We start from the raw sequence: 27,401 nt of genomic DNA on the forward strand, positions 1-27,401 counted from the left end.
AAAACTTTGCTATTAAATTTTCTAATAATTATGTGTGAAAGTGATTTTAAATCCATTTTATTTGGTATGGAGCACTTGTATTACTTACTTTTAGAGAAATAATGGAAAATAGACATGTTAGAGGGATACTGAACTAAATCAGCTGAAATGCAGTGCCTAACAAAAAGCCATGTGTGGCTTAAATTTAACCATGTGGATAGATGATATAACTTGTATGGGACGAAAGATTTGGTGCATAGAAGGACAAATGACTGGGGAAATATATAATAACATATATTATAATAATCAACCCAAACATGTCTTCTAAGAGCACATCTAGCATTTTGGGTCTCCTAATTTTGCTAAAAGCCAAAGAACCTAAAACATGGGGGATGGCACCTGTGGGTACTGCTCTGAATTAGAGGATGTGGGGGCCACTGGGCATCTGGAAGGTCTTACCTCTCTGCCAACCCTTTTTAAATGTCTTCAGGCCTAATGTGATAAAAATCAATTATTACAATATATTTTTTTCCTCCACAGTGTGACCTTAGCAATATATTACCACATAAAGAACAGGTGAGCTCTTTTAAAACCTATTTTGTTATTCCAGCTAATTAATTTACACAGTATAAAGTTTAGTGTTAAGTAATAACTATAGACAGTATTTAGAGTAAGCTTTTACTGTTAGAGTGCTTTTATTAGAGTATGGAAGTAAGTCGTTTATTTTTATTTTGGGACTCTTAATTCTTTAACCACTCTTATGTGGTTTATATGGATATTTACTGTATTAGAAATTGAAATTGAAAATTTAAAAAATTAAATCCATTGTATGTTAAAACAGGCTTTCCTTAGCACTACTGAAATTTTGAGCTGGATGAAGCTTTGTTGTGGGGTGCTGTCCTGTGCGTTGTCGAGCACTTCACAGCACCCCTGGCCTCTACCCTCTAGGTGCCAGTAGCACATTCTGCTTCTCTCCACAGTAGGACAACAAAAACTGTCACCTGAGGGATGAGATCACCATCTGGTTGGGGACTCCAGTGTTTAACATAAGTCTTTTTTTTTTTTTTTAAATGAAAAATAACCATTTTCCACAACAAAATAGTGGAGAGAAAAGTATCTCATTAATAGGAGACAGTTGATTCTCATATCAACACTGTCTTCAGTCATTTGCTTTGAAGAAGCAATATGAAGATCCAGCCACATGTAGACATATAGTTGGGAAAAGGTGAATTTTTAAAGCCTTGAGATAATTTGGCATATTCTTTGATACTGTCCCCAAAATCCACATGTGCTAGTTCATTAAATTAGTTAAAATGGAGTTCCAAGTCATTATCAGTGAACTTGAAGTAGGTACTATGTTAAATTAATGCCCATTGATCTGTCCTGCATACTGAGTGGATCTGTTTATCTGTACATGATTTTATAATATTATACATTGTCATTTGCAAAGTATTGGCTCACATTTCTTTAGACAGTGTCAAAAACTCACTCTTGTTAGTATCACCACCAATGTTATCAGAAAAGTCTTTAAGTATTGAGAAATCAAGCTCACCATAAATAAAGCTCACACTAGAAGGTACACGTTTTCCAAAAATCCTGATATTTTTAGCTTGATGGTTTGAATTTTATCATTGGTAACAAATAGTTGTGAGTTTTCTTTGAAGTGACAGGCTCACTTTATTCATTTTTTGAAAAAATGACTGTCAGTTGGTGTTTCATGAAAAAAGTGGTTTAAATATGATGTTCTAGGGGAAAAAAGTGACTTACCAGTAAGTTACAAGTGCTCTTCCTTAACAGAGCCATATTTCAGTACATGCAAGTGCTTAATGCATACTTTCCACTTAGAATATGAAAAAGAAGAGTAAAGGTTTAAGAATACTTAATTTTTACTCTTTCATCAAGGATGTTCTTAAGTGAAGCAGACTTTTTACATGCATTTGGCCAGGAATAACTGAGTTACTTCTAATTTAGTTTCATACCGCTGCCTTGATTCACACTCAGAAACAAGCAATTTTACCCACTTTTGCTTTTATACAATCATAGTTAAGTGTCACACAGTGTAAAGGCAGGTGATGTCTTGGTATTCTTATAAAACACAGTTTTGACCTCTTAGACTTTTAGGCTTTCTGAAGAGGGGCCAGGGGAGAATCCCAGAGGCCTATAGACCACATTTGCAGAACTGCTGTTTAAATGGGCACAGAGTAGTAGTGTGGTGGAATTTAAAATAAAAAACCTGGTTTCTCTTAAAAGACAATTAACATTTTTAACTCAGACTATTTAAAAGAGACAAGAAATAACAATATAAATATATAGTTATAGAATTAGATTATATTTATAATATATAATTTATATGTTATATATTATATATGTTATAATAAGAATATAATATAAAGAACAAAAGAGGGGAAAAAAACAAGAAAAAGCATGAATCTCATATTTACATTCATTGAAGTTAGAAGACTTTATTGCCCACTACTGCCACTTTATAAAATGTTCTTGTGTATTCCAGTGTGAGGTTAGTGCAGTGAAAATGTATTGGTCTACTAACATTGCCTATTAGAAGGGGTCTGTGCAGGTAAAGGCAACTCTGGCTGGTTGTAGAAAAGATTTCAAGCAACTTGGTGTGCTGAGTATAAAATAGGTCAGAAAACCTTTCTAAGGGCAGAATCTAGGAGAATATGTAAAACTGTTTGCTTTATTGAAGGTTAATCTTCCTCTACTCCTTTCTCTACTCTTAGCAGATACTTTACTAAGCTAGTAACTCCTGAATTAATTTTTAAAATATATATTCTTATTTTATAGAGATGCCAATAGATCCTTGGATATTTTTGATGAGAGATCACATCCACTCACAGTAAGTGTCACTTTTGATTGAAGTTGTGTTTTTATTGTGCTTTTATTGTAGGTGTCCAATGTATATTTTAATGATTGTAGAACTTGAACTGCTCTATAATATGAATGACTAGCTTTGTGTTTTACTCCTTTTGATTTGTGTAAAGGATCTCCTATGAGGAGTTCTCGATTTAGACTTTAATATTGTGTGGTTACTTCCTTGACTTTACTGAAAAAATATTAAAGTACTTAGTATGCCAGTATCTAACTTGAACTGTAAGTATTAAATATCTTATACATTTAGTGCAGGTACCGTAACCAAAAGATATTTCTTATTTTGGGGGATTGAGAGGTAGCTTTCTGCTGTATATTATAGCAGTTACAGATTTGATCATAACTGCACCAGAATTTGGATCATAGAAGTGCACTTCCTAGCTATTTTTTATTTAGGTGTAAGAAAACACAGTGAGAACCTTATGGGTAGAATGTAGCAGTTACAGCAGAGGTAACTACACTGCAAGACTTAGGAGGTTTGAGCATGTGACACTATCCTTTTGTTGGGGAGCAGGGTATAAAGATACACAGGAGATATAGAGTAGTTAACAGTAACGTTTTATATGTATGTTTTAACTTCCATGATATTTATTATTTTGTAGAGACGTTTGTGATTGTTTATAGAATTATTGTTTTTATTATATTTATGTATAAGATTGACTTTTTTTTAAATAAATAAGCTGCAGTTGTATTTATTTAAATAAATAAGTACAGTTGTATTTATTTCATGCTTATTTGCTTTGAAATTAATTACTAGAAGAAAATTACTGCCTCCAGCTCGAAGCCAAGATTGTCTTCCTTTTAAGTCTTCTTCCCCCACCCCATGTTATGTCTAGTCATTTTACCAAAGGCATGTTGTGTCAGGGGTGTGACTGATAAGAACCGAGTTGCGCTTTGTATGACGAGTGAGTGGGTAAGTAAACATCAAGTAACAGAAAATGTAGCTTTTTAAAGGACGATTTTCCATAGCATCACATAATATAAACATTTCCTAACAAATACGTAAGATCTCTAAGGAGAACATTAAAATAGTGTTTAAATTTTAAACTAATTAAAATGACAGGGTTTTAAAATTCACTTCTTCAGGTGCTCAGTAGACGTGTGACTGGTGACTGCTGTGTAAGACAGCAAACTCTTAGCGCCTTCTGGTTACAGGACACTGGAAAGGTGTTTAAGTAGCACGTGGGCACACGTGTGAAGATTGCTGTCTTGAGGGTACTTTTAAGTATTTTTCTTCAGTGGATACTTACATTGTGTTTTTTCTTCTTTCAGCGAGAAAAGGTTCCAGAGGAGTACTTTAAGCACGACCCTGAACACAAATTCATTTACAGATTTGTTCGTACTCTTTTCAGTGCCGCACAGCTGACTGCCGAATGTGCAATAGTGACTTTGGTAATATATTTTTCTCTAATAGAAGCATCTCTAGACATTTTTTTCTTGTACAGAAGGTATGGGCCTGTTTTCCAAATGAAAGTAGGTTCCTGAAATGATCATCGGAACTTTATTAAAGAGAAATGTATCAAAAGGAAGTAAACTGTACAGATTTGAGCTTTAGTAATCATGATTTAAAATGTTGCCATTGCTTTTCTCATCGCAAAACAGTTGGTGTTAAGGGCAGCAGGAGAGACTTCTGGTTTCTCCTTCCACACGTCAGGGCACGTGCACACACAGTGCACACAGGTGCACACTGACAGTGTGCTGGGCGGTAGGATGGAGGCGATCACTCAACTTTCTGGTCCACGGCAGGCGCAGATTCAGTGTGTTTCTGAGTCTCAGGCTGTGTTGCCTAGGCAGTTCTAATGTGTGTCTTGATTGAGACTGACTGCCTTCAACTCCCTGTCCTTGGACGATAATGTTAACCATCTCTACTGTCCTCTGGTGCCTGCATGTGAAGGTACCCAGGATTGGGTGTCAGTGGTGCTTGGAAAGGCTTGACTCAAGTTAGCCTGCCAAGCTCCAGCTGTGTAAGGACCTTTGTGTCATCCATACTGAATTCCTATGGTAAGATTTTATCATTTGAATAATAAATCATATTCAGCTGAGAGGCAGTTGGGATTGCCTAACTCCTCCGTATAGCAAACCTATAGGGGAAAGTCAACTGGATCATCTGGAGGGAAGGAGTACGTCCACCTCTGCCTGCTCCCCTCCAGGCAGAGTGTAGGAGAGGAGGCTTCTCCTTGTGCAGAGAGACCCCTCAGTGGGCACCGGGTCAGACACAGGCCTTTTCTTGGAGCTGCAAGCCACTTGCAGTGCTTAGTTAGCATGTGCTTGAGAGAGGCAGGGTGGCGCTGGCACATGCAGAGCTGGGAAATGCAGGCAGGAGAGTAAGGGTTGGAAGAGGGGCATTTCTTTGTAGACAAGTTAAGCCCGATGGACCTGTGAAACAGCAGAGTGACAGTGTCTAGCAGTCATTTGACTGTATGGGATTGTAGCCTGAAGCTGAGCGAGAGGCAGGGAATTACGTATAGCTGTTCAAATGCAGAGAAAGTAAGTTAAATAAAAATTGAGGAGAAGATAGATCTGTGGGGACTATCAGCACTTATGGACACATCCCCAGAGGAGTGGCCAGAGTGGTAGGAAACCCAGGAGAGAATCACAAGAGGTGCCAGGAGAGATTGAAGGAGAAGAGCGTGATGCACATGCTGAGTGCTGCCAAGGAGTTCCTCAGGGCATACACACACACCAAATACCTACCTGTGTCACGGTTCTAAGTGCTGGGGATAGAAGAGAGTTCTTGCCTTTATGAAGTAAGTATAGCAGACATAAACAAAGGGTGTTTGTGTTTTTTTGTATTAAGTTTTTATTGGAGTATGGTTGATTTACAGTGTTGTGTACAGCAGAGTATAAGACTTTTTAAATGAGTATTTTTTAAAAGATGACTATTTCAAGTAGTACTGAAAGCTAGAAAGAGAAAGCAAGGTAAAGGGATAAAGAGATTAGAGAGGCTTCCCTGGTGGCTCAGACAGTAAACAATCTGCCTGCAGTGCAGGAGACCAGGGTTCCTGGTTTGGAATCCCTGGTTTGGGAAGATCCCCTGGAGAAGGGAGTGGCAACCCACTGTAATATTCTTGCCTGGAGAATTCCCCATGGACAGAAGAGCCAGACGGGTCCATGGGGTCACACAGTCAGACACGACTGACTGACTTAACGCGTGCATGCTAGAAAGACCAGAAAGAGCTTCTTTACAGAGCTGAGATCTGAACCAGGACCTGGCTGGACTGAGGAAGATGAGGGGCACTGATCCCACAGGCAGAGGGGTAGACCACAAGGCACTGAGACAGGATCAGCAAGGTGGCCACTGTGATCAGAGTAGGGAGTGAGGGAAAGAGCACAGGTGATGAGCTCACAGAAGGACGATGGCATCTCACACAGGGCCTCGTAACTTGCAGGCCACAGAAATTATCTATTTGATGGGAAAGCCCTGGCAGATAACCTAAAGTCTGTCCTGGCTGCTCTGGGGAGAACAGACTGTGGTTGGCAGTCAGTGGAAGCAGAGAAGTTAGGAGGCAATGGCAGTGATACAAGTCAGAAGTGATGGACAGAAGAGCAGAGCCATCAGGTGACCAGTGAAACGGAGATAAGAATTCCGAACAGATTGGAGTGAGATAACTCAAGTGGAGGTTTTTGGTCCCAGCAGCCAGGCGTGTGGCAGTGTCTTCAGCTCTGAGGGCAGGCTTGGGGAGTGGGGCATTGTGATGAAGAGCTCTGGTGGTAGGAAGGCAGCAGTGACTCTGCCTGAGTAGTTTCAGTGGAGCAGTGGTGGCCAGGGGCAGACTAAAGTGGGATGAGGAGAGGATGGATCATGAGGAGCCAGCCTCAGGACATTTCCTGAGGGAAGTGTTCTAAGGGGTGGTGAGGGGATGGGCTGAGAATATGTAAGAGAACATTGGAGAAAATCTCTGACAGAGAGGGGGTTGTTCAAGAAGAGATGAATTGTGGGAACAGTGTTCTGCAGAAATGAGAAATGGGACTGACTGCATTCGTAGAAGAGTTAGCTTCAGGAAAAAGAAAGATGTCACTTCCACTGAGACGGGAGGGCAAGTGGTATAAATGAGACCAAGTTTGCCTTTAGTAAAGGTGAGAGGAAACTGAGGGATTGCCCCTAAGGTTGAACTGCCTGTATTAGTGCCATGAAGTAGAGAGGTGGACCCTGTAGGGAGATTCGTTCTTAATACTGGAGCATGCTGAGTTCTCTGGGGAACAGGGGCAGAATTTCGCTAAGGGTATATAATCTCAGTAACTGTTTGAAACAGTTGAGTTTGGAGAGCTTTGGCAGATTGGAGCTGTCAATCTGATAACATACTCTGATAAAAACTGGACGTTTTTCTTTTTGTCAAATGGCATATATTCTCTTCTGCAGAGGTAACACCATCACCAACAACTGTCTTTAAACTTTACTCAGCTGTTAACTTGGTCCGGTTCTTTATCGAATAGCCATTTGACACATATAAAAGAAGCCATGAAGTCATCCCACAAACTACCTGGCGGATTTAGAGGAGCCCCAGGGATTCAGACACTGGCAGCTCTTAACCACCTCAGAACCAAACAAATTGACTAAGTTGCAGAATATGTAAGACGAATTATGAAATAATGGAGATGTGAAAAATGGGGGATATGAAAAAAAATGCTCTTTGTATGCATGAGTCTTCCTTAAAAAGGCACTAAATGTGGTAATGTAAAGCTGCTTTGTACTGCCTGTCCTGCTGTGCCACACAGCAGCCACTGGGAGGCTCTCTTGACCACCAGTTATCATCTTCAAGTTCATCCTCTGAAGAGAAGATAAAGAACTGCTCAGTCTTACCAGAGTTTTACATACTCAAGCTTTATGTAAAATTGCCACGTACCCACCACCAGTATGGTAGGTACATTGCGCACGGTAGGCGCTCAAGCATTTACTGAACGGTTGAATTGATGCTGGCCTATATGTGCTGCTTTTTGCAAGTGGGAAAGTAATAACACAATGCCTGTCTTTAGAATGCCCTTTGCTGAGATGTCCTTTCATTCCTGCGACCAAAATTGGGTTGGAAATTCACATGGGCAGAGTAGAAATACCGGACTAACAGAAATACCTGCCTTACAACTGTGACCTGGCCTTTGGCCTTGGCTGGCCGAGCAAAAGTCGCTGTAGAACCAAAGAATAAAAGACATGTTAAAACAGATGAAATCTATCATTCCTAATAATTCTTATCACAGCCCTTAAACTGAACTAAAATCAAAGATCAGTCCTCTACTTTTGCAGGTTTACTTAGAAAGGCTTTTAACTTATGCTGAGATCGACATTTGCCCCACTAACTGGAAAAGAATTGTTTTGGGAGCCATTCTTCTTGCCTCCAAGGTTTGGGACGATCAGGCTGTTTGGAATGTGGACTACTGCCAGATCCTCAAGGACATTACAGTTGAGGACATGTGAGTTTGTAAGGTTACGGTGAACTGTCTAACCATTTTCCAATACCTCATTTGCTCCCATAAAGTTTACATCTTAAGAAATGTTACACTTTAAGAAAGGTTACATTGTGCAGAGAGCTGAGTTAGGTATAAATATAAAATTAGACTCTTGTCTAGCTGTAGTATAACCATTTGTATTTCCCATCATTAATTAGTTAAATCTTGGTGTGTTATTGTAATATTCTGCTTGATAAATTGAAATTACTTTTTGATGGTTTTTGCCAAACATTTTACAAGCTCACTACCAGAACAACATGATGCAGTAAATAATTTCACATCTTTCTTAAAGCTGTCTACCGGTCCAGTCCGTTTTTAAGAGGCACATGTCTGGCCTTGGAAGTTAAGTGGTCACTGCTGAGGTCTTAGCACCTCCAGACTACTGAGAGGTTATAACTTCAACTTGAGTCACACGTTGTACGTTTGTTTTTGCAGGTCTTTTCTTCTTTTGTAATCTGAGGTTGTATCTAAGGTTCTATTGTTACAGAAACCATGATGTACAGATAACCACACAGGTTTCAGATCTCTGTGTTCTCTCTCCTCCGCTGTTAGGAGTGTTCCCCATGTTTAGAAATAGAGGTCTGCTGAGTTAGGAAACTCCTTTGTTCAGGTAGCCCAGGAAGTGTCACTGGGGCCTCACCCGGAGCACTCAGCAACCACAGCAGCACTTGATGGGGCCTTGAGTTAACTTGGGGGGTTCCTCACAGATGGCATGCTCACATGGGCATGAAACATCAGGCTTCCAGTCTGGCTGAGGGGAAGGCCCCGAAGGTGGGAGGCAGCAGGAACCAGATAGGTATTTGCAGAAGACTCTAGAAGTGCTCACTTGACAGCGAAAATGTCCTTGTGGGTGGCATTTAGGAAAACGTAAAGGTGTACCTCTTTATTATAGTGAACAGCAGAGGATGATCAAGGTCACGGCAGGCAGTGGCAGGAGTTTGTTTTTGTTACCTTTGCCCCTGACTCTCAATTCAGAATTACCAAAGTGCATATTTACACTGAAGCAAAGAAGCTTGTGACTAAGAGAAGGGACCAGTGATTGTTGGTAGCTGTCAAAGTGACTTTTGGTGAAAATGTCCACTTCGGTGGTAAAAAGTGTCATGGTGATGTTGCTGGTAGCCACCGTAGTGTTATGGCAGATGATTCGAGATGAGTACAAGTACTTTTGGAAGTTGTAGAAACGAAAGTGACATCGAGCACCACTATCATCCATCTCTAAACTGGTTCCTTGAAGGAAGGGAAATGTGTAATCATAAACACCAGGCCTGCCATGATGGCAGCTGAAATTTTCTCAGAACCTACAACTAAGCTGATGGGGGCTCTGGGTCCAATTAGAGCATCAGAGAACATGCAGGGAAGTGTGTGGGTGTTCATAGATGTGAGCCCAGTAGCACTGATGGCAGTGTCTAGCTACAGGAAGAAGCTAATTGCAAACAGCACTTTTCTGTGTAAAACAGAATCACCAGGAGCTGTGTTTGTAATAGGCTGCTTTTGTTTATGATCTTTGGAAACTGGAAAGCATTACAACCAAGTGTTCAAGTCACATTTGTCTCATCCCCCTGCTGTTTGTAATGGTCTCATTTTGAGTCTAAATTGAAAAATTGGCATCTGTCAGCTTTTCCTTAAAAGTTTTCAAACATCCATGTATCTTGTTTGAATATATTTCCCTTCAAAAGAATAAGTTAAACTGAGCAGCTGCTGTTCAGAAAATTTGCTGCGCCTATAAATGGCATGCTCTTCAGTCATCTAGTCATTTAAAAAACAACAGCCAAAAAAAAAAATGCAGAAGATACGTATTCTGTAGGCCTAATGCTTTTTTCTTCAGTAAGTAAAGCTCTGTTAATAGACATGTTAATCCTATGAAGTACTGTATTTCCACACAATTAAAATGTATTAGTAGAAGAGAATATAAAAGGGATAGTGAAGTGCATTTATTCCTGTAGTAAATTAAGTCCTGATTAGCTGATTATCAAAACATTATCTGATTTACATTTCTATAGACTTATGGCCATTTGAACAGGAAATTAATTTTGGAGGTAGGTTCAGTTAGGTTTAAAGTTAAACAAATGAGAAACCTCATTTCTGCTCACACTGTGCTCTCCACACAGGAGAACATCAAGCATTTGATGACTTATCCAATGGATAAAATATTAACACTTTAAAACCAGGAAACATATTGAAAAATAAGTCACTCATTTGTCTGGGTATTTGTCATTTTTATATAATTAACTCTTTAAAGTGATTGCTGTGAAAGTGGTAAGACTTACTCTGATTTTCTTTACTTAAACATTAGACAAGCAAATGACTGTGTATGGTCCCATAGCAAAGACCTGCCCCCAGCACCCTACTTTCCCACTTCATTGAATTCGCCCCCTGTGTGTGTGTGCACCTTCTGTCTTAGCTAGGGGCGGATGGAGCACAGGGGAAACTGCTCCATCAGAGGTCATATGCTCAATGCATTTAGTCTAGCCCAGACGTCTACCCTTAATCCTGCTGCCTCCCATAGCTTAAAAAGTGTATCCCATCCTCTCCCAGGAACACCTTCTCATCCTACTGGGGTTAAGAGGAACAGAAACTTGCATTCTGCCCTTTGCCACAGTCCCCTGTACTGGGGCAGGGGGAGGGGATTCCCTTTCCCATCGAGTGTAGCTTATTTATTTATTTATCTGAGATGAATCCTTGTTGCCTCAAGAGTCTTCTCCCCTCAGAGATAATAGCAGTGGCTCTCCATGGCTCCATTTGTTGCCGTGGTGATGTGCTTACTCCTTTTGTTGGCGTGTCTCTACTTCAATAAGCCCCTTCCTGTTATCGGCCCGGTGAAAATGTCTGCAAGTTCTCCAGAGCTAATAAACAGCATACATCATTCCTTTCATCTGATGACTATAGCGGGGCCTTGTGAGTGAGCGTGGAGCATGAATGCACGGCTGCACTAATGGAACTCTGAAGAATGAGCCCCCGAGTCAGCAGCACGGGTGCATAAGAGGGCCGTAACCTCTCCCCCCTGTCCCAAACTCAAAGTGCCAGGACGCAGAAAGAACCGCAAATAGCTGTACCTTGTTGGAACATTAGTGTATTAATCCAGCTGGGGAGCCATTATTTGTTTCAAAACAGTATTTAGAGCTGTTGTAGTGGCTCAGAATGGGGTTTCTGAAGATAGCCCAGTTGACTAAAATTGTCCTATGTTGGTTTTGTCTTGTCCTCCTCCCCCAGGAATGAGATGGAAAGGCACTTTCTGGAGCTCCTTCAGTTTAATATTAATGTTCCCGCCAGTGTTTATGCCAAATACTACTTTGACCTTCGCTCCTTAGCAGATGACAACAACCTGAATTTTCTATTTGCTCCTCTTAGCAAAGAAAGAGCACAGAACCTAGAGGTAAGACTGTGGAATCACTCACTGGGTTTTCTGTCAGCCACCAAAGCCAACATCTGTGGCTAACTTACACTAAGCAGTGACTAGGAAAATGAAAAGCTGTTAAATTAACAGTTTGAAGAGCTTATTAACCCGTTGGCATCTTATTCCCTGTGTCTTTTATGGGTTAGGGATCTCACATTATTTTTTTTAAAAAATTACAGATATTCTCTCTTCTGGAACCATAATTCAGAATATTTTAAATCAGATTTAATCTGTTCTTAATGGTTTTCCATTTGAACTTCCACACTTAACTAGAGAAGGAAATGGCAACCCACTCCAGTATTCTTGCCTGGAGAATCCCATGGACGGAGAAGCCTGGTGGGCTACAGTCCACGGGGTCACAAAGAGTCTGACATGACTGAGCAACTTAACTTTCATTTACATATAACCATACAGGCATAATTTCTTTATAATTGTATCCTTAAATCATATGTACATTGATAATCTACTTACCACTCTTAACTGTCTTAGCTTGCAGTGTGTGTCCCGTGAGTTTATTAGACCAGAAGCATCGGTTGCTAACCTGCGAGACCTGTACTTGGAAATTACAATGTGGGTTCAGAAACAGGATGTAGAAAGTACATGGGTTTTTAATGGAAATGGTAACATACATGGGATGAAGTAATTTGTAGTGGTGATTTGAAGTAGCTTGTGATTTCTGGTGGGTATACAGCAAAATTTACAACTGAAATGAATACATATAAAACTGACACTTTTCTGGTACCTTGGTACTTTGGAATAAGACGTTTTTCCATGGTAATTTACATGCATGTGAGCACCTTGTAGTGCTTCATCATTAGACCTTTCTTGCCTTCAACACACCTACCTCATTAAAATTTTCTTAGAGTGTGTAGTGAATAATGAAGACTGAATAGAAGTTGAATAGCTGGGTAAAGACTGATTTTGCTCAGGTGTGTTCATTATGTTTAAGGATCTAGTATGTAGGTAACATCATATTGCTGTTAGACGGGGCCTATTTTGGGAACCCAGTTTTTAAATAAGTTCCCCCCTGCCCCAGCAATCTCATCATAGCCCTTCAAGGATATTACCTTAGGGAATCAGCAGTGTAGATATGAGCTATCCAAAGTAGCAGTAACTGTGAACCTAAATGAATGCAGATGTGTGGCTTATCAATGATGCTTGCTTTTTTTAAGGTTGGAACTTTTTTTTTTCCCCTAAATATACCTATGTTCTATCTGATTGACTTTCTTAGGCCATCTCCAGATTGTGTGAAGACAAATACAAAGACTTGTGCAGAGTTGCTGTGAGAAGGTCTTTCAGCGCTGATAATTTCATTGGTATTCAGCGCTCCAACGCCATCCTCTCATAAACAGAGAGAGGTGAGGGGTTGTAACACCATGAACCCCTCGTAACAAGGACTGGAGAAATACCACCTCTCCTGCTCAGAAACCAGCAGTTAGTATTTTCACCTAACAGAAAGACACTGAATTCAAGACTCACGACAGCAAGGATTATGGTCATAGGAAAAAACTGGACTTGTCAATGCAACACACTCTTCTGTCCTTTTTAATGTAAACAGAGTTACAAAAACCACTCCAAAGCCAAAAGCTCCCCACCCACCCACAGATATTTGCTTACTATGTAGGCCAATAACTGTGAACTATGTGAGGTTTTTTTAAATAGTTTAAATTTTTAGACTTTAAAGACACTAACTATATAACTTACTTTTTCCTATTTTTCTCGCCCATATTGCTGCATATTCCTTTAGAATCAATGCAGTATTACTATTCGAACATGGGACTCCTAACAACTCATAAAGCCACTTAGGAACAGACTGTTGTAGCATTGTTAGGTTTTGAAGGATTCTTCCTCCCTACTATTTCATTGAAGCTGCTAGTCATTTTTGGCAATCAGTTTAAACCAAAAAGCTGCTGAATAACACTTGTCATTCAAATTTTTTGCAAACACTACTTATTAGCATATTAGCATGTTTGGGATCATAAGCAGAGAAAGTATGTTGTTACCTACTTCTATTGGGTCCGTGCTGTGTTTCTTGTTAACTCTAATGGTGCTTCTCATTTTCTGACGATTTTCCTCTTTGTTAAATACTTGTATTAAAGGATATTTTCATAATTCCAGCTGACCTGTTAGTCCAGGAATAAGCAGATAGTGAAATAGGTGTCCCAAAAGTCTTGGTGCAATTTTAAGCTTTAATACAGTGTGTGTGGATACTCCAGGACACTGCCGCAGAAGTATAAATGCTACAGACACAAAGCATCACTTGAAAGTTTACTTGAATTTCTTCTAAACTCATTTAATTTTATAAATCTTAGATGTTAAGCTTTTAATTTTAATTTTTTGTTTCAACCCCTCTTGAAGATGGCAAACAATGGGCTGAAACAAAAAAGTAAAATTAAGAGCTTAATGTTTAAAATTTACAAAACTGAATGAATTAAGAAGAAATTCAAGTGGACTCTCAGGTGATGTTTTGTAAGTTTGTAGCATTTATACTTCTACAAGTATCAGAGCTTCAGATTGCACACAGACTTCAGGAGGATATCTTGTGTCTTTATAGACCTGGCGCCTCTTTTTAAAATAGTCCTTTGCCTGGGTGGGCTGTTTATCTGCTTGAGCACCAAAGTTTCTTTTTTCTAGATTTGGTAAAGGAATTATGAACAACAGCATTAATTCTCCTGTAATAAATTGAAAGGAATTGGACCCTAATCGGACACAACTGAGCAACTTCTCTTTCACCTTTCACTTTCATGCATTGGAGAAGGAAATGGCAACCCACTCCAGTGTTCTTGCCTGGAGAATCCCAGGGACGGGGGAGACTGGTGGGCTGCCGTCTCTGGGGTCACACAGAGTCGGACAAATTGAAGTGACGCAGCAGCAGCAGCGATAGGAAAGTAAGTGATATGAAACAGCTTTTCTATCCTGTGTGTTGACCTGGCTGTAGGTGTGTTGTGTTATTTGAGGAAAGATAAATCTTAGGAACCCTTACCTCAGGCTTTTTAAAACACAGGGTACCACTTAGCCACCAGGAAGCCCATTAAAAGACAGGGAGGTCCAGTAATCAGTCTTTTAGGAAATTGGTAATGATGTCACCTAAACTTGAAACGTTAAAAAAAAAGTGTTCTCAACTATGTAAAATCTTTCTCCTCCTACCTTCTCAAATGTAATCCTAGGAATTTTGCCTGTCAACAAAGCATTTCTGGGCCAGAAATACTTTCTCTCTTTATAGCAAGGCTTCACATTATATTGAGTGCCACAGGTTCCATCATTTTTAAAGGACACAGACATAAATGATAAATAATAGATATAAAAATATTACAATCTACCACCTCAAAAAATATTGTTTATGGAGCTTGGAGATTCAAGTATTGATTGCAGTTTTATTTTGAAAAGAATGCTACAACTTATGTGGTTTTTCTTCCTCATGTTTATATTAAAAGAAAAGCTAATAAACTCTATTTTAATTAAAATACATGGCTGCTGTGTAACTTCTCACTGTTCACATAACATTGTGGTTCTGCCTAGCTCAAATGTTTTCAATCAGCTCTGATAGTCAGGCCTTGAAGCATTTTCCGACTGACCATTCAAAAGTTGTTTTGACCGTTGCCTTTAGTTAAGAGGCAGGCATTTATTTCTTTGGCTTATGTTCTTTTCAACCAGAAGATAATTTAGTACACTTAAAATCACTGGCTGTAGTGCTCCGTGGCATAGTGCATTAGATGGCACTTTGGAATTGTGTGTTATTGTACCAAAAGGAAAAAGCACTTTGCAAGATAAAAGATAAAACACAGAAAGAAAGGAATTAAAGAAATACTGTTGAATCAGAACATGAGTTATTTGAGGATATAAAGCCATTGAACAGGAAAGAAAATGGAAGAAGAGGAAGTAGATTTGCGGTTGTTATAAAGAGGGTGACTTTTAAACAAGCCATGTAATATACAAAATCACCATAAGGTTTCTTTAAGACCCTAGTCACCGCCCTCGAGCAGTATTCCATCACTCCTGATAGTATTGCTGTGTTTTCATCCACCTTAATTCACTACTTAAGGTCAGATCTTTTAACTTTATTCTTGATAGGCTGTTGATTAGGAGAAATGATCTGAATTAGTGCAGAAGGAGAGAAAAACTATTGCAAATCACTAAGATAGTTTGTACCGTGTAATAATATGCCAGTTACTAAGTAGAAATGCTGACATACCTGGAGTGGTCAAAGGTTAAAAAAAAGTGGGGGTGGGAACATTGCTTGGACACGACTGTAGCTTCAAGACAAGTTAGTAGAATCACTAAAAATTGCTCTTTCAGTGTTAATTCTAGAGACAATAACAGCCATTTTGATAAATGGGGGAAACTTAAAGATTTAAACCACTGAAAGTAGGTTCTCAAATACTACAGGGTATGGAAACTAGTTCCTAGGGGCAATAGGGTAGCTGTGAGATACTAGGAAGGGTTTATTCCCTAAAGTACTAAGACTATAAAAGAAAACCTCAACTCAAATTTATTTTCATTTTTAGTTTTTGGAATATACTGACAGTGCAATTTTAACTGGAATACTGTGAACTGAACTTTATAAGGAAAAGACAAAAAGGTTTCAAGTCTATGTTTGAACCAAATGAAACTGTCATTTTTCTACATTAAACTCACGTGGTTCACCCTAAGACCACTTAGGGCCCAGTGCTTCTGAGAAGTTTTTTCCATCCTGTATTAGATTCTGTCATGACCCTATTCTACCATGTCTACTCCTAAAGCACCCTGTATGCCCATTATTGAAATTCAACATTACTAAATCCTGGTTTTATAACAGCTGGTTTCATTTGTTAGTTTTCCCATTCTATAAAATATACCATTACTTGATTTTTTTTAAAGTGCTGAAGTCAGTATTTCCTGGAAAATAATTCACTATATTTTAGGTTATACAGTGTTTTTGGAAGTGTTTACCTACAGCATGTAGGTTACCTGAACTCTTTGATCACACAAGCCTTCTAACCACATGTAAAGTGACTAGGACTGTTCCCTCACCCAGAAGCTGTCATCTTTGAGTACAGAGCTACTTGGTAAAGCACTCGACAGCTGGCAGAGCCTCTCTCAGGCAAGTACTAGTTTCTATGCAGAATCTGTAGATTATACCTAGCATCTATCAAGGATTAGATCACCTAAAATCTTAACTGTCAGCTTAGCAACCTGGCCATCCTGACTGCCAGGAAAATATAAATCCAGGAGCGCTTCAGCAGTCTGGTCGCTTGTACACAGGTGCAGTCTGTATGGTTCCTGAGGCAGTTTACACTAGTCTATTTTAAATGGGTTTGGCAGATGAGAGAACATTTACTTAATGTGAAACAAATTTTAAGAATACCAGTTTGTGGTTTAGGATCTCTAGGATGCAGAAAGAACTAGGAAAGTGAAATAGAAATTAAGAGGAATCCAGAGTCAAATGAAAAGTGGTTAACATTCTTTAAAAAAGGCCCAGGTTAGGTGATTATTGTAAGTGTGAAGGGAGCTAGTAATTTGAATATTAGAAAAATCCAGTGACAGCCTCAGAACCTAAGGTCCTCAAGAATGTGTCCATGTCTACTCAGATTGTTCTTTCTCTTATAACATCTATTCCTTCATCATAGCATTCTCATTTCCAACCTTGTAGCTCCCCAGACAGTGGCCCTGTATTTCCTCACTGTGGGAACTGACTCTTCCAAAGGCAGAGATTCAGTGTTTGGTCACCTCCCACTGGCCTCTCTCAAGAGGATCATCTCAGCTTCACCCTCTGACTTTCTGCTAGTGCCCAATGTGGCAGTGCTTGATGCTGGTTACTACTATGATCCATTTCCAAAGCCTTAGCAGCAGGTTCCAGGAAATACAGGATTTATGTGGCTCACAGGCCAACTCGTCCCTGTGATCCCCTTTAATCAACTACGTGGGCCCTCCTCAAGGTGCTGGTGCCCCACTTGCTGCACTCAGTCCCCTGACCTGCCCACAATTCTAGATGCATCTCCTCAGGCTAAGCAGCAACCCCACGTTCCAAACCCCACAACTTCTTTTAACTTGTGTTAGGAACAGATGCCTCACTCTTAAAGTAACCCCTCTCATCCAACGGAGGCAATTCCATCCCAACTCTTAAAATCAAACTTCTATATCCAACCCCATCCCCTCCCCTCACCAATTTATTCCGCTTCAAAATTGCATTCATCTTCCCAACATGAGGATAGGGCAATTTGACCTTGCTTGGTCCTTTACGTGTCCTAGTATTTCACAAGATGTGGTCCCCAGACCATCTGCCTCATGGGCTGAAAGCCTGTAAGAAATGAGTAGAATCCTGGAACAGATAAAGAAACTGGAAAATCTGGTGAGATCCAAATGAAGTCTAGTTAATATGATAATCTTGACTTCAGTTTAACAAAAGTGCTATGATAATATGTTAATATTAGGGCAAGATGTATATATTTTTGCAACTTCTCTGTAAACCTAAAATAATTCTACTAAAAAGCAAACAAAACAAAAAGACCCACTTCCTGGACCCTAGACTAAACAAATCTCAATTTCTGGAGCAAAGCCAGGAAATCTACATTTCTAATAGGAACCCCCAATGATTCTCACACAGACCCAAACTTGAAAACTAGTCTTTTTCTCTTCCATTCCATGCCTGAATGGCTGCTTCCTCCTTTTATTGATACTTACCTTAACCTGGTTTAATCATTCAGATCCTCTCAACTCTAAAATATAAATACTATCATTATCCCCCTTTCACAGATGAGAAAGTACTAAGATGAGAGTACTAAAAGGTTAAGTAATCTGTCTAGGATCAAGCAGCCCATGATGGATGGAGCTGGAATTTGAGTCCCTTGTCAGTCTAGCTCCCAAATCTATGCATAGAACAATTCTACTGCCTCTCATTCTGTTGAACATGACCAATTAAAGAGCTCTGAAACTAAACCACTAAAGCATTATGACCTATTTCTCTAGCCACCTAACAGGCCCCTTTTCTACTGCTGGGGAATAAGCAACAAGAAAGCACTGGGAAGATGTGTCAACTATGGAGACCTGTATGGGGAAGGCACAGTGGCTTTTCTACCAGGATCCAGCTCAACTGCTGTATTTTCTATTCTCTCAAATGCCCTAATGTGTACCAATCTAACAATGCTCATCATACTCACTTTGACACTACATTCTCTCAGGTTTGCTAAGCATCTGTCCATATTGTCAGGGAAGTGGCAACTTTAAATCAACTTACAATAGGTCCTCTGTATCCACAGGTTCTGATCAGTGGATTCAATCAACCACAGGTTGGAAATACTTGGGGAAAAAATATCAGAAAGTTCCGAAGAACAAAACTTTAATTTGCTGCATACCACCAACCATTTGCATTATACTTAAAACAGCTCCTTACTGAGCATTTGTATTAGGTATTAGAAGTAATCTAGATTTCGGAGAAGCCAATGGCACCCCACTCCAGTACTCTTGTCTGGAAAATCCCATGGACGGAGGAGCCTGGTGGGCTGCAGTCCATGGGGTCACGAAGAGTCGGACACGACTGAGCAACTTCACTTTCACTTTTCACTTTCATGCATTGGAGAAGGAAATGGCAACCCACTCCAGTGTTCTTGCCTGGAGAATCCCAGAGACGGGGGAGCCTGGTGGGCTGCCATCTTTGGGGTCACACAGAATCGGACACGACTGAAGCGACTTAGCAGCAGCAGCAGACATGATTTAAAGTATATGGGAGGAGGCAGGGGGAAGATGGAAGGGCTGTGTGTAGGTTATATGGAAATATTGTACCATTTTATATAAAGGACTTAAGCATCTGTGGATTTTGGTATTTGAGGGAGGGAAAGTTCCTGGAACCAATTCTCCACAAATACAGAGGGAGAATATATATCTGTTTATCTGAGCTCCCTGACTGGTGTTTAGACCTTAATGAAAGTGTTAGTTGCTCAGTCATGTCCAACTCTTTGTGACCCCATGGACTATAGCCCAAGAGGCTCCTCTGTCCATGGAATTCTCCAGGCAAGAATACTGGAGTAGGTTGCCATTTCCTTCTCCAGGGGATCTTCCAGACCCAGGGATTGAACCCAGGTCTCCAGCATTGCAGGCAGATACTTTACCCCCTGAGCCACCTGGGAAGCCTGAATACCAAGTTGTAAATCTAATGATCAAGTTTGGGGAGCTTACGACTGCCAAGCAGGCACACAGAACAGCACCACTTCCATCCAAATTGCTTCAGCAGAGTCTAGACAGAGCTGACAAAACAGAACACAATGTCAGGCAGTGTCTCTCTTCTTGTGTATTTCCTTTCATTTCTTCAAGTGAATCATAAAACAATCACAGGATTGGCAGGAGAAACCTAAGAAGTATATTCAAGTAAAACATGTTTTCATTAGTTCTGCTTCTGTGATTGGAATTTGTTTGATTTTATTATCAATAAAAAGGTTGCCACTCATATCTGAGAAATATGATAGTTAGAATCCACATAGCACCTGCAGCCAGCACATGCTCATTCGTGTCCAACTCTGAGATGCCCTGGACTGTGTAGCCCACCAGGCTCGTCTGTCCTTGGAATTTTTCAGGCAAGAACACTGGAATGGTTTGCCATTTCCTACTCCAGGGAATCACTTAGAAAGCAGTGTGTCTCTTTGTAAAAGCATGAGGAGAAAAATACTTGTATAGCATCTTTTTATTTACTTTACCATTGCTTTAATGCACTTTAAAATTTATCTACATTAATTGGGAACAAAGAAACAAAAATAGACATTTCTTTGTTTTTCATAAATAACTACTCTCCATATTTGATAAAAATCTCAAACCATTATTTTAGCTTCCCACAAATATAATACATACAGATTTTTTTTCTGAAATAGTGTCAGCAAATTAAGTACCTTGAAACTAACAACCACATACAACTGCTGTTCTTCTGACTTCCAGGAACAAAACAAAAACAAAAAACTTCGTATCAAGATGCTCTGGGTTTCCTTTTGTTAGTGTTAAGAGATTCAGAATTATAATCATCTGCCAGTAATAATTTATAGATTTGAGTTGATTGTCTACAAATAAAATACCACTGGCGTTGCTTTATGAGTTCTGGATTTGACATGACATCGACGATACCTCATGGGACAGGCAGTACACATGTGTGGAAATCAGAAAAAGTAATGAATGCCCTGCGCTCGAACTGCTGACTCGGTATGTGCCTCATTTGGCTCAGTAATAAATTCACCTGCACCAAACCCGTATCAAAAGTCACTAAATCTCCCATATATATAATATATATTATTTATATACACCCACAACACATACACACTATACATACAGTTTGTAACAACATGAAGTAATATTGTCTTCAAATAATGTACCACAGACATTATCCTGGCTGAAATAAATCCTGTAATTGTCATCAAGCTGCTAGAAGCTTTTGAGAGTTCTGAGTCAGGTTACTTAGTTACTTTCATCCTGCCTACCCTTCACCCTGCTTTCATGTGTTGGTAGCTTTTTCTTTCAGAACCACCCTCCTCAACCCAGGCAGATTTCTTTCCCAGGATCACTTGATTGGACTTTGGAGGCAAGAAAGGGCACGCAGAGGGAGCAGGCAATTCTCAGCCACTGCACCTCACACCTGCCTCGATTTGTGATGTTCTCTGTCCTGTTGGCCCCATTCGGTGTTAGAAAGCAGTGATTCAAAGCTTTGTCCCTCCTACCCCCCTTGGTCTTTCTGTAGAGCACAAAAGTGAAAGAAGCCTCTTTAGCAGGGGTGGCAGTTCATTAAAATATACAACTACATTTCCTAGCTCTGGGGTTCCCATTCTGTACTTGAGACTGCAGGTCACGGATGCTGTTATTAAGGTTCGGTGTGGGATCCATGAGGTTTCCTCCTGGCAGCCGGTGTCAGGATTAGTGCAGCCCTAACCCAGGAGGAAAGGGCCTAATGAATACCAACTTGGAAACAGTGCTGTTGGCACATTATTTAAGCCTGTACATGCGCACGTGACACACAACACACACACGGGCCCGTCGTTGGAAATGACCGCAAGAAAATATGACCAAGGTTTGCAAGGATAAACCGATAAGGCACCAAGAGAACTTTCTTCCAGTCAATTTAGACAGCTTCAAAATGTGAGGTTAATAATACATATTAAAAAGACTTCCTAAGTCTCTTTGTCAACTGATTCACTGATAGGTCACATATTAGTTCCTTCTAAACCTTTACCCTCCTATCTATGATGAGAGACATTCCTTAAAATTGAACCGTGAAAGGGACAGCCCAAAAGCGGTATATGAATGAGACTAAACTGGGCCTTAAATCCTCATTAAAATCAGAGCTAGCTCTGAAGAAGTTGCTAAACTACCTCACAACCTTTCATTTTATAATTGTTTTCATGAGTATGGATTGTCTGCCTAATGAAAATAAAAATCAGGAGAAAATCGAGTACGGGATGGAAACAGGGTGAGCATAAATACATGGATTTCTCTGCCTGGGTAGGGGGAGGGGTGGTTGATGCAAGACTTCAGGAAGCAGGTGGGCTTAATCTTTGAGAGAAGGGAGAGCAGGGGTTAGAGAGAGAGACTTGAAAACAGGCAACGCCAAGAACTGGGATGAACCTAAAAAACCTCCAGTGCATTACCTCTACTCTTGCTCTTTGCCTTAGTATCCTTTCTCTTAACCGTCTTACATTCTTTTTTAAAGTAAATTGGTTGTTCTTTTTAGGTTTGGTATGTTGCCAAAATAAAAAAAATAATTGTTTTAAAAGTAAGAATTAAATCACTTCAACCACATCCTCTCACAACTTTTAGATAAATTCTGCATCATCTTTACATTCTTCCACACAAAAAAAAAGAGAAAGAGGAACAACCCAAATTAGACACAATGACTGAAGGCAGCAGAATAATCTATGTACTTTCTGGGAAGAGGTCAAGATGATCAGAAAAGGTCCTCATTTGAAAAACAGGAGAGGACCTGGCCCTCAGGCAGGGGATCTATTTCAAGGTTCTAAGAAGCTGCAGAATAAGTAGAGGAATTAGATGTGCAAAAAGTTCTGTAGCTAGGTGTACCAGGTTTTGTCAAATATACTGAAATTTAATTGTGATTTAGATGAGTGTGTAAGAGCAGTGCATTTTTATAAACATGAACAGCCTTTGAAAGTTCATGAAAACTGTTAACATCATGCTTCTTTCCACCAGCATAGCGCTTAAATCCACTGTGGAAAATATATACGTCTTTACTTAATATCCATAAAGTAAAACCTGACCTGGGCTTAAATCTTACTTTTCCAACTTTGGTATAAATGAAGTGCAAATCTTTATTCCCAAATTTTAATTACATTTGCCATTTTAGCTTCTTAAATTTAGTCCCGAGTATTTTACTGTAAAATGCACTTTCACTCCCTTCCCCAGCTATAGCCTCACACTCTTCTTGAATGAATGAATGGTTAAACAGATTAGGAGAGCAAACAGCATTTTTAACAGTAAAGTGTGTGTGTGTGTAGTGTGTGTACGTGTGTATTCAACAATACGCAGGCTTTCATATATGAATGAGGGAATGGTTCAACAGATTAGAAAAGCAAACAGAATTCTCTAACAGTAAAGTGTGTGAGGGTGTGCTCACCAATATATAGGCTTTCTCAGAAGAGGAGGAAAAGAAACATATATTGAGGTGGGGTGGGGAAAACAGCTTTCCTTTTGCTACACCGATCCACGTTTCTAAAGCTTAAGCAAGTGTGTTATGGTCTCAGTTGTTGTCAGAGGCTGCAGAGAGCAGTGTCTCGCTGCTTTTGAAATATCTGGCTGTAATCTAGTCCAAAGTCCAGGGACACTCATTCTCCCTCATTGCTGCCAATGTTTGTTCACAGGTAGCCAGCCTCCCTCCTACCCCACCCCCCTTTCAAGCACCTCATTCAAGGATGGGTGTGGTTTCTAATCACAGCTCTCCAGGAGAGGAGGAATAAGAAAAGCCAAAGGACTGTTTAACATGATAAAGGAGGTGGATGGGGGTGGAGCAGATAAGAGAAGTGCTGGAAATTTACTTAATTACAGGAGGTATATCCAGTTTAGTCCTTAAATGTAAAAAGGAGCCCCCTTCAGCTCTATCAGTAAGTACTCTCAGAAGAAGGAAGGGGGTTCATTTTTACCAAAATATAACACAAGTTGTTTTTTTTTTAAAAGTAAGATCACTGGAGTCTATTAACAACCACCCACTCCTCCAGCACAAAGCTGCCATCTTAACAGTCTAGTATTGAAGTTCAACCAATCACCATCCCTTAGGTTAGCACTATTCCAAACATTTATTCTGGACACTTACAATGCTACCTCTAAGTCATTCAAGCAAAGCTGGCACTGTTAAGAATGAGAATGATTACAAGTACTACAGAAAACCCAAGCTTGCTAAACAAAGCTAGGACACACACACACACTCTGAACACTTCCTAGCCTTGTCACTTTCCGGAGGCCCCAGACCCATTATGCTTCCTCTCCTCAGTGTGACTTAGGGTGTCCCCCCCTAAGTTAGGGAAAGGGTCAAGCAGCTCACCGTAAAGCATCTGGGACACTTTAAGCAGTGGAAGGAGAAGTAAGCTGGAGAAGCCCACGGGACAACTTCCCGGTCACAGCAACCTGAACTTTCACTGTTCACATTATTTTTAAAGACACAAGTATAGGAAATACATTTTCCCAATTGAGACCACACAGTTCAGAGAAACCTGAACCAAGCGGAACTTCATTATAATGCCAACCTTAGGATTGTAAAGCCCCCACAAAGCAAAGGTAAATTTTGTTGCCAAAATGCAACAAAGTTAAAAATTAAGAAAACGACATATAAATTAAAAACAGGGTTTCCCTCGAAAAGGCAGGAAGATAGAGCAGACATCAGCTGAGCCCCTCTGAGAAGTCCTGGGACAGGTGCCCCCCTGGAAACAGCCTCTTCCCTCCTCTCTCCAAGTTGCCCCAGGAGGGGGCGTCAGCACCATGAAGGTAAACGGAAGTGACCTTGGCAAAGCTACCAAACAAAAACAACCTAGCTCCCTCAACTCCGCCCGGCTCCCGGTCCCTTGGCCTCCTCCTCCTCCTACACGTGCGACAGTGACACCTGCTTGTGGTAGGCGGCGGCGGGGCCGGGGGGCCCGGTCCTGCCCGTGAGCGCGGCGCTTGCCTCGGCGTAGTCCCCCGCGGCCGTGGCGCCGCCGCTCTTGTGGCCCCGCCGCGGACGGCAGCAGCAGCGGCTGGTGAAGCGTCGCCATGACTCCACAGTCTTGCCGGACCAAATCCAGACGCCTGACGTGATGCCCACCACGAGGCACATGAAATACTTAAGCATGAGCACCCAGTACTCGGGCTTGGCGCGCGGCTGGCCGGAGTCCGGGCCCGGGCACGCGCACGTGAGCGCGGCCTCCCAGCTCTCGCGATAGTGCTGTTCGTACAGGTAGCAGGCCACCACGATGCTGGCGGGCACCGTGTAGAGCAGCGTGAAGATGCCGATGCGGATCATGAGCTTCTCCAGCTTGTCCGTCTTGGTGCCGCCCTGCTTGATGACGCTGCGGATGCGGAAGAGTGACACGAAGCCCGCCAGGAGGAAGAGCGTGCCCACCAGCAGGTACAGCACCAGCGGGCCCAGCACGAAGCCGCGCAGCGAGTTCAGGTTCTGGTTCCCCACGTAGCAGATGCCGGCCACCGGGTCCCCGTCCACGGAGCTCAGGGCCAGCGCGGTGATGGACTTGACGCTGGGGATGAGCCACGCGGCCAGGTGGAAGTACTGCGCGTAGCCCGCGATGGCCTCGTTGCCCCACTTCATGCCGGCCGCCAAGAACCAGGTGAGCGATAGGATGACCCACCAGATGGAGCTGGCCATGCCAAAGAAGTAGACCAGCAGGAAGACGACAGTGCATAGCGCAGGGCCCGTTGTCTCGTAGTGGATGTGGCTGTGCTCGCGGCTGCAGGCGACGCTAGCATGGCCCACGACCAGGCGCACCAGGAAGCCCAGCGACACGCAAAGGTAGCAGGCTGACAGGAAAATGATGGGGCGCTCCGGGTAGCGGAAGCGTTCCATGTCTATGAGGAAGGTGGCCACCGTGGTGGAGGTGGAGATGAAGCACAGCACAGACCACAGGCCGATCCAGAAGGTGGCGAACGTGCGCTCGTCGGGGCTGAAGGACGGCTGGTAGCAGGGCACCGCGCAGTTGGGTACCTGGCCCGTCCGCACCTTGTTGTAAAGCGGGTGTGACTCCTTCAGAATGGGCACGAAGGGCTCGCGGCACTTGCACACCGACGGGCCCCCGGCGGCGCAGTCGTTCCCCGAGGCCGGCGACCCCGGCAGGCCCGAGAGTGTGGGCTTGACCGGGAAGGGCCTGGGGGGAGCCGTGGTGGCCTCGCTGCGGTTGTAATCCATGCACAGGACCTCGGCGTCGCGGCCCAGCACCGGGAGGCGGTCGCAGCTCATGCGTTCCGGCCAGGCAAAGCCGTACTGGCGCATGAGCGGGGAGCAGCCGGCTTTGGCGCGCTCGCACACCGAGCGGCAGGGCGGCAGCGGCTTGTGGTAGTCCGGCAGGCAGATGGGCGTGTACATGGAGCACAGGAAAAAACGCAGGTCCGGAGAGCAGTGGATCTCCACCAGCGGCCAAAACTGGTGCACCTCCAGGCCCGCCTCGTCCTGCGTGTCGTGGTTGAACTGGTTGGGCATGTGCGTCAGGTTGTAGCCGATGCCGCGGCACATGGGCACTGTGATCTCCTGGCACGCCGGGGCCTTGGAGGCGGCGGCCGCCCTGCCCGCCAGCTGCGCCAGGAGCAGCAGCAGCAGCGAAGGCGGCGCGGACGGGTCAGGCCGAGCCATAGCCCCCTCCCTCCCCGCGTCTCCCGCAGCCCGCGCGGGGCCAGCTCAGGCAGGAGGAAACCGGGATCGGAGCTTCCCTCTCCGCGGACTTGTGTGGCGCCTGGGCTGGCAACCTGTTGGTTTCTTTTTCAAGAAATCCGTCCAAAGACCAACTGTTTCGGGAAGGCGCTGCCTCCGCAGGAGCGCTCAGCTCTTCGCTGGACAGGGCTGGAGAGGGACGATTGGGCTCCGATTCTGGGAAAAAAACTCTTTAAGAAAAAAAAAGTGGGGGAGAAGAAAAATGGCAACCACTCCCAATTAGAGGGGCGTCAACGGTACAATCCCCTCAAGCGGTCTCCAAATCTCTAAGTTAACCTTTCTCCTTTCCCTCCCCTCCACCTCCTGGAACACAACTACAGACTCCCCGTCCCTCACCCTGCCTCCTTTTTCCCTGGGCCTGCCAGGCTGTACCCCGAAGGCACAGCGCTCAGCCCCCCAGGAAAAGGGCTGAGGGACAGGGAAAGGACGGGGAGAAGGGGAAGACGCGGGCTCTCACCTCCGAGAATCCCGAGAGAAGCAGAGAGTCCGTAGCCAGCCTGGGTCCCCCGTCTCTGGGACACTCCACGTTTCTCAGAGACGGACTGGCATCAGGAAAGTTTGGCGAGAGGCTGGGTATCCGAGGAAGCAGCACATGGCAGCAGGTGGGGGCGTCTCAGAGAGGGGGTCGCCCCCTGAACGAGGTCGCCGCAGACTGGTCATTCGCCCTCTCCTCCTCCGGGGCCCCCCGCATGATCCGGGCGGGAGTAGGGCGGGGACAGGCCGTGCGTTCCACCAGGGTCCGGGAGCCGGACGGAGGGGCGAGTGCGCCTGGCTGCACCTGGGCGAGAGGAAGGCGACTGGCGTATCCTGCCGCCTCACAGCACCGCGAGCAGC

The 27,401-nt window shown here is 42.6% G+C and overlaps 2 protein-coding genes across 4 annotated transcripts in view; one reads left to right on the forward strand and one right to left on the reverse strand.

The window, feature by feature from the left end:
- Positions 1 to 14,658, forward strand: part of CCNYL1 (cyclin Y like 1) — a 36,540-nt gene extending 21,882 nt beyond the window's left edge. Inside the window, exons 5-10 of one of the 2 annotated variants that reach the window (XM_061382940.1) lie at positions 520 to 555; positions 2,782 to 2,833; positions 4,138 to 4,257; positions 8,105 to 8,271; positions 11,518 to 11,680; positions 12,933 to 14,658. In XM_061382940.1, coding sequence (XP_061238924.1) covers positions 520 to 555; positions 2,782 to 2,833; positions 4,138 to 4,257; positions 8,105 to 8,271; positions 11,518 to 11,680; positions 12,933 to 13,049 — 655 coding nt within the window. In that variant the 3' untranslated portion in view covers positions 13,050 to 14,658. The remainder of the gene's footprint in view (positions 1 to 519; positions 556 to 2,781; positions 2,834 to 4,137; positions 4,258 to 8,104; positions 8,272 to 11,517; positions 11,681 to 12,932) is intronic. The other variant, XM_061382947.1, reaches the window with a different exon arrangement.
- Positions 14,659 to 20,336: 5,678 nt separating this feature from the next.
- FZD5 (frizzled class receptor 5) lies at positions 20,337 to 27,115 on the reverse strand. Of its 2 annotated transcripts, none has more exons than XM_061382933.1 (2): positions 27,025 to 27,115; positions 20,337 to 26,723 (listed from the first exon to the last, which is right to left on the reverse strand). In XM_061382933.1, exon 2 carries the CDS (start codon positions 26,487 to 26,489, stop codon positions 24,732 to 24,734), a length of 1,758 nt encoding a protein of 585 aa, XP_061238917.1. In that variant the 5' UTR covers positions 26,490 to 26,723; positions 27,025 to 27,115; the 3' UTR covers positions 20,337 to 24,731. The 2 variants fall into 2 exon arrangements, with proteins under 2 accessions (XP_061238917.1, XP_061238906.1); XM_061382922.1 differs by having other exon boundaries at positions 20,337 to 26,737; positions 27,025 to 27,114.
- Between the last annotated feature and the right edge of the window lie 286 nt (positions 27,116 to 27,401).

Source organism: Bos javanicus, chromosome 2, assembly GCF_032452875.1.
Source record: "Bos javanicus breed banteng chromosome 2, ARS-OSU_banteng_1.0, whole genome shotgun sequence".
In the NCBI taxonomy this organism is placed as follows: domain Eukaryota; kingdom Metazoa; phylum Chordata; class Mammalia; order Artiodactyla; family Bovidae; genus Bos; species Bos javanicus.

Bases quoted from the DNA above. Each gene is read 5' to 3' on its own strand.
- FZD5 (XM_061382933.1), bottom strand. From the start codon at position 26,489: ATGGCTCGGCCTGACCCGTCCGCGCCGCCTTCGCTGCTGCTGCTGCTC.